The sequence below is a fragment of the Crocodylus porosus genome, unplaced genomic scaffold (genome assembly GCF_001723895.1).
Source record: "Crocodylus porosus isolate Cpor-Errol unplaced genomic scaffold, CroPor_comp1, whole genome shotgun sequence".
NCBI lineage: Eukaryota > Metazoa > Chordata > Crocodylia > Crocodylidae > Crocodylus > Crocodylus porosus.
The window spans coordinates 3,049,801-3,061,548 of NW_017728935.1; the positions used below are offsets into that span (position 1 = coordinate 3,049,801).

The 11,748-nt window shown below is 44.5% G+C and overlaps 1 protein-coding gene across 1 annotated transcript; it reads left to right on the forward strand.

The window, feature by feature from the left end:
• The first annotated feature begins 3,058 nt into the window (after window positions 1–3,058).
• On the forward strand, window positions 3,059–8,778 carry LOC109317680 (gastricsin-like). The gene is given in 9 exon segments (XM_019546491.1): window positions 3,059–3,116; window positions 3,678–3,831; window positions 4,906–5,023; window positions 5,447–5,565; window positions 6,509–6,708; window positions 6,958–7,080; window positions 7,693–7,837; window positions 8,214–8,312; window positions 8,617–8,778. Coding segments are annotated over 9 exon segments (1,176 nt in total). The 5' UTR covers window positions 3,059–3,060.
• The last annotated feature ends 2,970 nt before the right edge of the window (window positions 8,779–11,748 follow it).

An 11,748-nucleotide genomic window follows, 5' to 3' on the forward strand; every position in this document is an offset into this window, starting at 1 on the left:
GTTTAAAGGTCAGAAGTTCAGAATTTTCATCTAAGGGTCAGAAAGTGATTACCAGAATGTCAATCGCTGACTCCTCAACCTCCTTGAAGCATTCTGGGAGTTTTAGTGCCTCGTTTTTAATGCTAGGCCTTGCTTAGCATAAGCACTCTCTCACACATATGATATTTCTGCTCATTGAACAGCGATTCATTTAGGGGAGGTGACGTTGCAAGAGAGCACCTCGGGCAACTAGTGACCATCACCTCAAACTATGCAGTTTTGGGGCCCCCCACTACAGAAAAAATGTGGAAAAAACTAGGGAGAGTCCAGCAGAGGGCAATAAAAATGGTTTTGGGGCTGGGGCACTGATTTGTGAGGAGAGGCTAAGGGAACTGGGTTCATTTAGTCTAGAGAACTGAAGACTGAGGCGGGATTTGATAGCAACTTCCAACTACCTGCAGCGGGGTTGCAAAGGGTTGGAGCTGGACTGTTCTCCGCGGGGGCTGACGACAGAACAAGGAGCAACGGGCTCAAGTTGCAGCAAGGGAGATTTAGTTTAGATATTAGGATAAACTTTTTTCACTAGGAGGGTAGTAAAATACCGAAAGAGCCTACTCAGAGAGGTTTTGGGATCTCCATCCTCAGGGGTTTTTAAGACCTGTTTAGACAAAGCCTTGGCTGGGATGATCTAGTTGGGGATGGTCCTCCTTCAGGCAGCTGGACTAGATGTGACCTCCTCAGGTCCCTCCCAACCCTCATTTTCTATGAAACGAATGTCGTTGTGACACGTTTTGTGGCTGTGGCACCTGAAGAACATGACCTTCCATTTGTGGTTCATGCACAATGTCTTTGACAAAGGTGTGGACCCCAAATGGATGCACTTCAAAAACCAAGTTACATTTTGCCTTGTTCACGCTAAGCCCATATGCAGGCCATCTTGCCAGGACCTTTGGAGCTGCTTTCCATCGTAGGCCCCATGCTCCAGATATGAGCTGGAGTGTGTGCCACCGAGTGCCAGGCATGCTTTGTAGTACATGCTCCATTGCTTGCTGACAAATAGCAGGTGAACAGGCTATTCCAAAGACTAGCTTGTTATAATGGAAACCCTTTGTGCTGGCTAATGGTGAGGTACTTGTTGTCACTGCCTTCAATCTCCCTTTGCAGATAGGTTTGGGTTAGATTGATCTTGGACTAATGCTTATTATCGTTATGCAGTGAAGCAAATGCAACTTGTATTCTGGGCAACGGATACTGGCCCCCATGCAATATTGAGTTACTGGCAGCCTTGAAATCGCCACCGTTATGAACCACTATTGGTAGTAGAAAGTTTCTAATTAACCATGGATAGAATTCAAGAGCCCTGAAATGGTTGAAGTTGTAGCTCTACCTCTCTCTGCATCAAAGATATTGGAAGACGTTTGTAAACTTCAGGGATTTCTCCCTCTTCAAGCACAATTTTGCCTTTCATTTGTCTTAAGTTCTGATACCATTCATCAAAAAACATAGATTACTTTATCCAACAGTTCAGTTAGTTTTTGTTTTGGGTTCATAGCTCATAAATGTCTGTGAACCCTGTTTAGCTGGATATATCTCAGGCACCCTTTTACAAGAAAAGCATGAGCTGCTTCTGTTATGACAAAAAGGCTTAGCATATGTTTTTACAGTTGTGTGTTACCACCACTGTGATAATCCTCAGGAGAGCAGGGATTTCCTTTGTCTACGTTTTCCAAAACACGATGGCTTTTTACGGTTTCACCTCTTTTAAATAGAAATTATAGAGTCAGCAGACGATGTGTCAGCTTCAGCTAAAGAAAAGGGAAGAACACTGTTTCTCACCTATTAAACTGAAAATGTGTAGAGATGCTATAGTACCGTTGGCTTTAATTTTAGCAGCTTAATGTTCCAAATCTTCACATTGGAATAGTGGAAAATGTGCATTTGTTGATACAAATCCAAGAAACACAAGTGAAAATGAATACTATTCGTTTTAAGTGAAATTGTTATTTAGTCAAAAAAAACAAATTATATATATATTTTTTTGCATTGGAATAATGTCCTGGCCACGCCGTTCCAGATTTACCCCAGTGGAAATGAAACAAGGCCAATGAAATGTTATACAACTTCATTGGCAGGTATAACAACTCCCTTGCTTTTAAAAGGCATTGTTAAAACTATTGACCTCTTGTACGGAGCACACATTTGTAGCCGTAGTGGTTTCCTCCCCCGGCAAGCCAAGTACCAGGCTGGAGTAGAAGTCACCCTTGAAACCCAGTGAGGGCTCCCCTCTGATGTGATAACCTGCTCTGGGTAGAAGAATTGGTTGGACTGGGGTAGAGGGAAATAACAAAGAGTTCAGACATAATATCAAAAGGAAGAAAGCCCAGGAGACGGTAGAGGGCATGGCCTTAAGAAGATGCTGAGAGAGCAGTTTTTTGGCTGAGTGCTGGCTAGAGAAGGGCTTGAAACCATGAACAAAGAAGCGGTCTTCTTGCTTTTGATTCCTACTGTGTCTAGAGGACATTGTACGGTGTTTCTAAATGAACAGCTTTGCATCAAAGAAAGAGCTGATTCCTGACATCAATTTCTCCTTCAAACCAAATACCCTTTAGACCCAGAATTTTGGCTAAATTTGGAAGTCAAGAAGGATAACAGTATCATACATTTACATTCCTTGTGAAGACCAACATATTCCTTTGTTTCTGGAAAGAACAAACCAGGTTTTGAGAACAATGACTACCACCCCAGTGCAATGACATTTTGATAACACCTCTTTGTTGTACACAGTTGTTCGCTTCTTATCAGATGTTAGCAATTTGATTTTGCTATCAGAAGCCCTAATGGCTCTTATAATCTCAGTGCCTGACAAAGGAAATGAACTTCTTTATACTCGTGAGGGAATGAAAACCACATTAAGTGGCTGGCAGTGATATGGGAAACTGGGTGTCAGCAGATAATGGAGGAGAGGACTGGCATTTGCTGCGTATAAAAGTAAGAAGTGCAGATGGCAGCCTTCAGCCCAGCCTTACTACGGTAAAATTACTCATTCTGGGTGGGAGCTGGTTGCTGGAGAAGACGAGCACCATGAAGTGGCTCATCCTGGCTCTGGTTTGCCTCCAGCTCTCCGAGGGGCTGGTGAGGTGAGTATCGCGGTGCAGTGCAGCGTCTAGAAGTTCCTACCAGGTATTAGCCAGACAGGGCAGCACTCCTGCTTTCAGCTTAGCCGCATCCTTCAGGTTTTTTAAGGGCTCTAATAACTCTAGGAGTTTATGCCTTTGCACATGCTTCTTTGCTTTGGGTAGAAACACGCTGGGTGCAGCTACATAAAACGCTTACTGAGCATTGGCCTAATAACACTGCACAGTAGCTTGTCACAGCAAAAACCGTGCTAATAGCTTACTGTGCAGTGTTATTAGGCTAATGTGCACTAGGCTTCACTAAATAACTATTCGCTAGCTGGACTGTGTAGTGACTTTAGGTCCTGCACTGTTAGTTAGTACTTTATTAAGGAAGTAATTAACTAAATGGGCAGTTTCTAAGGCACATTAATGAATGTGTAGATGCGCCCATTGAGCAGTAAGAGGTTCCTGAGGTCAGGAAACACATTGCAGCAGGGTGTGGAGAGCAGGAAAATGAGAGCTGCTTGAAGGATGTTCAGTTTCCCAGCTGATGTCTGCAGCTTTCCCCTTCCTCCTGTGCAGAGTCCCTTTGAGGAAAGGCAAGTCCATGCGAAAGCTGTTGAAGGAGCAGGGAGTGCTGGAGGATTTTCTGAAGCAACATAAATATGACCGAGGCAGAAAGTACCGCTTCAATGAATACAATGTTGCCCACGAATCAATAGCCAACTACCTGGATGTGAGTAATAAATCTTCCTCCCTGCCTATCAGCTTCTCCAAGAATCCTAGCTCCTCATTCTGTGACCTTGTGAGGCCCCAGCATATGCACCGCTTGTTTCTTCCCCTTGTTTTATGGCCAAATGTCAGTTTAATGTTGTGATCTCCTAGGAAGCCTGATCTCTGGTTTGAACTGGTTTTACTATTGTGCTTCTAGGCCAAGTACAGACCGTCAAAAGGTCCTAGGTCTGAATAGAGTCAATCTTTGTAAGTTAGTCTAAGTTGCGTAGATTGCTTAGACTACGCAGACTAGAACTGATAAGCAAGTGAACAGACATTCATTTTTTATTATGGAAATACATCCTCATGCCTGCAGTGTACCAGGCCAGAAGCTGGGGGGCACTAGAGACAGCCTCCCTGCTAGCCAATGCTAGCCTGCCCACCCTGTGAGGGGAGGTGCAAAGCATCCTGGGATGCTGGGGGACTGTGAGTTAACTTGAATCTGGAGGGGATCTGGGACAGAAGTTCAATAAACCTGTTTAACCTAAATCAGTTAAGCCTGACACTACATTCAGCCAGGTTTATCTTAAACCAGTTTCAGCCATTTTGAAAGTGGTTTATGTGCACCGAACTTCTGTTGTGTTACAGATTTGAACTGGTTTCTGATCACTTATACCCGTTTATGTGCAACTTCTGTCCCTAGCCCTAGGGTTGGGTACATGTGAAAAACCAAAAGGATCGAAATAAACAAACACTTTCTATTTCTAACGTTAGTTTCAGCTGGGGGGCGGGACAGAGCTTGAATTCCAATGCCTTCCCCTCTTTTAGGTCTCATGAGAGTTTGCTGAGTGTTATCTAATATATATCACATGTCTTCTGTAAGAATAGGAGGTTCTTGGTTATAGCACAGAGAGTAAAGATTTCACCCTGGATTTGCCACACTTCTTTTCTCCGCCTCTGTGCATCTTTTTTCCATACGTAACTTCGAGACCTTCAGACAAAATGTGCTAGAGAAGATCATAGTAGTATTTACAAATGATTAATGACTCATAAAAGAAATGCATCCGCCTTTGCAAACATCTCCTCTCTTCTGCAGTCCTTCTACTTTGGGGAAATCAGCATTGGGACCCCACCCCAGAAGTTCCTGGTTCTTTTTGACACTGGTTCCTCTAACCTGTGGGTACCATCTACCTACTGCCAGACACAGGCCTGTCGTGAGTATTTCTCTGTAACAGGAGTTTAGAGAGATGTGTTCTGGATGTACTGTTCCTGAGAAGTATATTCAAGTGTTGTTCATTTCTTCATCCGATATGAATTGATAATGCTCCTTTGATGTCTGCAGAGCCACACTGACTTGTAGTACATGAGGTTCTGACCACAGGAGCTCAGGTAGCAACAGAGATATCATCCACAGATAGAAAAGCTAGGCATTAAAACTGAATATATGAAGCCTTGTTGCTTATCTTTGCTACTCTGCCATTCAAGGTCTCCTGAGCTAGCTTGTAGACCTGATCTTTCGCCCCATGGGAGGACATGTGTTGGGAAGTTTGTCCACAGATGGACAGGCCTGGGTCAAAATCACATTGCAGCCACATGAGAGAGTGGCTCTGATGTTGTGAATCTGCTTTCTTGTACAGTCAGTCATGCAAGGTTCAGCCCTATCCAGTCTTCCACCTACTCTGCTATTGGAAATAACTACACCCTCCCGTATGGATTTGGTGATGTGGAAGTGACGTTAGGTTCTGACACAGTGACAGTAAGTGAAATTTGTGACACCCTATAATGCAGCATCACTGGGGCGGGGGAGCATGTTTTTGGAAGTATCTCTCCCTCTGTATATTGGTTAAGAACATGAGAGTACCTGAAAGTACCTTGCTGTCTGTGCTGCAGGTTACTACATCTTGTGGGTAGAATTTGACTTTGCCCTAAATTTACAGCAAAGGACTTGGAGACCTGGATGTAAGGGCATTTTATGACTCAAACTTATCCATGGATCAGTTCCGTGAATTTCAGGGTTTCAACATCCATGAAGAAATTGGGCCTAGACACCTGATTTTTATGTTATTGGACAAACCATAAACATCCTAAGATGCAATGTGTGTTTTGGATATGAGAAACTTGACCCAGTTTAATTTAGTGTATGACTGTATATGGATGTGGGTAAATTGATAGAAATCCTTCAGTGGAGATGCTTGTTGATCTCAGAATAGCTTGTTCTGGTGCAGTTCAAACTGATCAGGGACAAAGTACTGACTGGCTTGCTTTCATTAAGCAAAACCAAAATAACCCGCTCTCAAACTATGAGTTTCAGGGGTTTATGCTGGTTTGAGGAGATTGGTTGAAAAACAAATTTAAATTAAACTAGTGCAACCTTCTCAGGTAGATAAGTCTAAAATTAACCAGGGAGTTGGGTCAGAAAGGAATCATGTGAGCTGATTATGTCATAAAATATTTTTCAAAACAGTGGCCTTGAAATTTCTTTTCTGATTGACATAATCTGTTCTCATCTGACTCACGCACCAGGCATAGTACATTGAACTGCTTCGGGAAATATCAGGGCCCTGAGCGTCCTTTTGCTACGTGCTTAACCTGAACGTCTTAAGCATCACACATTCTTGATAGTAGCCGAGTCGCTTGATTTCACGATCACGATTTTGTATCAAGTTCCAGGTTAAAGCAGTTATTTTCCTCCTTTTTAGATCCAAAACCTTGTGGTGACCAACCAGACATTTGGTCTGACTGAATATGAGCCCACCAGCCCCTTTTACTACACTTACTTTGATGGGATTTTGGGAATGGCCTATCCTGACTTAGCAATACCAGGGTACTATTCACTTATGCAGAACCTGTTGCGGCAAGACCAGCTTACCCAGAACATCTTCAGTTTCTATTTCTCCCGGTAAGCTCACCGTCCCTGTGCCCTACTCTTCTTTGTGTATGTCTTTAAAACCGAGCAAATCCTCCTTCCCCTTCTTAAATGCACACGTGCACCTCTCCCCTCCCCCAAAACGTGCCATTTCTGCCTGTCAACCCAAACCCTGCCCATACATTTCTGTTAACCAGCTGTACCACCCTTTTTTACACTTTCATACTCACAGGCTATTACATTGTGGAGTAACTAATGTCTGCCTGATCTGTGTGTTTCCAGTAAACCAACATATTATTATGGAGGAGAAGTCATCCTAGGAGGCGTTGACTCTCAGCTGTACTCAGGGGAGATTATGTGGGCACCTGTTATCCAAGAGGTCTACTGGAAGATCGCTATCGAGGAGTAAGTTTTATTCACAGCCTTCATTTATCGACATGGTAGGCATGAGCTCTTCCTCCTTAATGTCCTGGGACATTATGTTTTTCTAGGTTTAATCTGGACCACCTTTATACAGGACGTCTGTAGTCTGAACTAAGATTGGCTCCACTCCGAACTGACTAATCCTCGTTGAATGAGGATTTAAAATGAATGCAGATTAGGGCAGTGCAAATTAGGCCATTTAGGCTGTATTAATTAACATGTATATACGACTCCTTAGGAACCTGTATTTGCAATGCAGATAAGCAGTACAAATATCAGTCCTGGCAAGGGAAACTCATTTGGGCTTCTGTGACACAGCAGGGGCTATCAGGTCAATGGTTGTCTATTAACCCTTCATTCGAATTGAAGTTTGATTCAGACTGTGATGTGAATCGGTGAACGTGGTTTAGAAAATGGGGAGAGTGTCTACAAATGGCCTTAGGGGCCCTCTTCAGCTGCAGTCCTGGGAGTGACAGCTCAACTGTAGGGGACTATCAGGAGTCTTGTGTTCTTGCGATGCACCTTACCCGAGTCTGCTTTTGTTGTTGGGAGATGCATGCAAGCTAGAGAGGTCTCTTGTGCTTATCTCCTTAGATTCTCCATTGGACAGACCACTACCAGCTGGTGTAGCCAAGGCTGCCAGGGCATTGTGGACACTGGGACATTTCAGCTTACTGTCCCCGAGCAATACATACTGGAGTTCCTGCAGGCCGTGGGTGTCCCAGAAAACAGCGATAATGTAGGTGCAACAGGTGCTTACAGAGCTTGTAAAGGCATGAGCAATGAATTTTGCAGTGCTTCATACAAGGGATCCATTACAAAACAAGATGATAATGCTGGGCTGTGGTGTGATCAGATAATGATTCCCAGATGAGCCACATGAGAGCTGGAGAGTGTAAGGTGGCTACCTCTCTTATATTGGGCAGAAGAGCGTGAGTGCAAGGATGGTGAAACTGCTGCCCACATGACGGCAGAGCACTGCAGACCGATGCCTACACTCCGCTGGATGGGAAGGGTTGATGCCTTCTAGAGGCTGCTCTCCTGTGTTGGTGTATGAGCGTCCTTTGCTCTAGGTTGATGCAGGCTTCATAGCCTCTTTTCTTTTTCTCCCACAGTGGGAAGTGGATTGCAATAATATCCAGAACATGCCCGACCTCACCTTCTCTGTGAATGGAAACCAGCTATCACTGCCGCCCACAGTCTACGTCTTAAATGTAAGTGTTGCTCTTTTGGCACGGTCGGCTTTTATCTGCCCGAGGAAAGGAAACTTGCCTCTGTGGCCAGTGGCATCCCACCTGCACTGTTGCTCTCTGCTTGCTGTTTCTAGCAGCCCTCCAAACATGGGTGCGTTTGCACTGCTAGAACGTCGACCTTGCTGGGGCCTGATCTGGTTCCCTCTAAGTTCAGTGCAAAGCTGTCATTTTATTCTACAGAGTGTGTAAAATGAAGCATTGATAGCCTTCCGCCTATTCAAACAGCAGCACTGAAGCTGTCTTTACTTCTTTTCCCCTCTTATAGAACCAAGACGTCTGCTATCTTGGGGTGGAGGTCACTTATGTGAATTCCCAGAACGGACAACCGGTCTGGATCCTGGGTAATGTTTTCCTGAGACAATATTACTCCGTCTTTGATATAGACAACAACAGAGTGGGCTTTGCCCTCTCGACCTAGACAAGCTGATGGTCAGCTGAACTGGACAACATCATTCAGTTGCCTACCTGCATTCCTGTTTTCTCCGGGACATGGCTGGAATCACACTGTTTGTACGGCTAGATCATAGCCTTGCTCATACAGCTTAGATAAAGCCTGATTGCCACCCCGCCCCTCCCTTGGCATGTGCACAATAATCGGGGCCCTGCATATCTACTTTTACAAATAAATTGCTATGAGTGAAATTGTCTTCTCTTTTGATTGGAGTTAGGTGAGTGAAGATTTAATACAGATCACTGTGAGTGTCACAAGGCCCTGTCACACACTGAGTGGTAACTGGGTATACAGCAGTGAGTTATCACCCAAACAGCCTTGTCCGTCTATGTCCTTAGACCAACATGGCTACAACCAACACCCCCAAAAACTCCCCGTGTTCCTTGCACTCTCTGTCTTTACCTCAAGGCAGCACTGCATGGCTTTTTACAGGCTTTGCTTCAGTTTCCAGCTCAGACTGCATGCCCTCTCCTGGCTGAGAATACCCTTTTTTTTCTTGGATGCTGACGCAATCATACAAAGTTCTTCCGGATGGATTGTATCAATTTTTATCGCACCTTAGACATAACTGTATTGTCCCTCCAGGTCCTGTATAATAACCTGTGCTCTCCATGTCTGTGGTTGCAAATATATTACACTGAAATGAATCAAAGTGGGTCTTTGGATTTTGAGCGATGACTAAGCAGACACATATTGTGGTTTTCATAAAACTGCATTCTCATGCATCAGCTGTTCTTTGGTTGCGTGGAAGAGGAAGTCGGATCTTACATTTCTGGCCAGATTGCCATAACAGCTCAGCACTCAGACGCATTCGTGGAGTACAGTGGAGAATCCCCCACAGTCTTCATGTTTCAAAAGAAAAAAGAAGCTGGTTGCTGTTCTGTCCTGAGCTCTTGTGAAACTCCAGCTCGTGCTTTTAGGAGCTGAAATGGGAGCTGAGTCTTTACGAAGAATGGATTGTTTCAATCCACCTGGAACATGCAATGTTCATTTTCCCATGGGGTTTCTAAAACTGCACCGGTAGCTCTTCCAGTCAGCATTTCTAGACTTAGAGAAACACAAAGTCCGCTCTATAGTATCATTCCTTTGACTTCAATAGATCTATGACTGTTTACAGTGCTAGAGGAAATAGCACGTGGATCTTCAAACACATCTGGATTGGGGAAGGGTCACCTTGCAGTCCAGACATCTGGGTCATATTGTACATTTTACCCCAGACTAAGTGGCCCTGGATAAAGCTCCTATCTTTAACAAGCTGCATATCTTGATTTTTGCTGAATTATGGCAGGGGGACACAGTGCTCAGTACCTGTTAGGATCTGGCCTGTAACCCTTTAATTTAATTTAATTTAATTTTCCATTTTTTTGTATAGCAGAGATAACAGTGACTGACCTCACCCGGACTGAAAGACTTGAGTTAATTATTATTGGTAGAGGTCACTGAGATTATCGCCAAGGTGTATGCTGAGCCTGGTCAGGTCAAGGAGTTGCATACGGCCCTGTGCGCAGATTTGCAATCTGTGCCTGGAAAGCCAAGTTTTTTTCATAACCATGAAAACTCAGATGTGAACAATTCCTTGCACAGTGTTAGGGATCAGGGGAGGATCCTTTGAAAAACTTCATCCTAAATGTTTTTTTGGGAGTTAAAAAACCCTGGAAAATACATTTTTGATTTGCCCAAACGCTGGGACGCAAGTCATCTTTGGTTTTTTCTCCACTGCTTACCACCACAGGCAGGCATAGAGCTTTGCACACACCATAAAACATGATTCCTGCCTGGAGGAGTTTACGGGATTTGGCGGTATTATACCTGTAACTTCCTTTAGAAAGACGTTCAGGCTGGATTTGAAACATTTGGGAAGGGACTAAATAAAAAATATCAAGGAAAGAGAGCGCAACAGAACAACAACCTTTAGATCTGTCCACCAACCTCAGAAAAAATATCCCTTTTATAGTCTCTAAGTGGATCCTAGTGCTTCACTGTTCAGTGAAGTGCTGCATTGCTATCAAGTCATAAATCAAGAGAAGCGAGCTCTGGATTTGAATCTCCCAAAGGTTTGGGGGCATTTGGATCCATTCCAGCGTGCGACCCTGTGTTGTAACATCCAGATTTCATCCTTCAAGAGAAATGGAGAGGGCAGTGGCTCTAGGTCACAACATACCTTATGCACAGGATTTTAAAAGCATAATGATGAGAGGTGCGCGCTACTTTGTTGCCACCTAGCGGTAATTCTGAGAAATCTGGCTGGCCGACCAGAAATGTGTTGTAGCCTCAGTCCAGAGGTAGAAAAGCTGCTCTGAGTGATCGGATCCAAGATACACAAAGGTATTTAGGGGAAAGCGGAGATAAATGTCCCATTCATGTCACCTGCATGCGTCGGTACCTGGCACAGAGCTCCAGACTGCAACAGGTGACGCGTCCCCTGATCCAGCCTCCTGCTCCTTTCTAAATCAAGCGGATCCTTCTGCATTTCAAGACTCAGGCCTTCTGCTCTTGGCTGCAGTCCACTTAGGAGGGGGGAACCCCTTCTCGCCTCCTTCAGCTCATGCAAGATTTTCGTTGTATAAGGACACGCATTGGTATCGGCCGAGACATCCAGCCTTTGACAGTCATTCAATTCTGAGACCTCCTCTGGCATGCTCTCCCATGCGCTAGCTAGGCCTTAGAAGCCAGATTTTAAAGAATTTTATTTGGCATACCGAATGCAAAGAGGTGGATTTTCAAAACCATTCGGCCCCCAGCAGCGAACCTGGAGGAACTTCAGGGAGTCCAACCCCATCTGGACAATGAGCAATGTGAGCATTTTGGATGAAATAGCTACTTGGGAGGTGGAAATCCAGCCCTCTCGGGTGCTCTGCCGGGTCTTTGAGCATCAGGCCTGGTGATTCCAGCCTCAGTTACGCGTCGTGTTTGACATGCTGAAAACGCAGGCCCAACGCGAAGGAG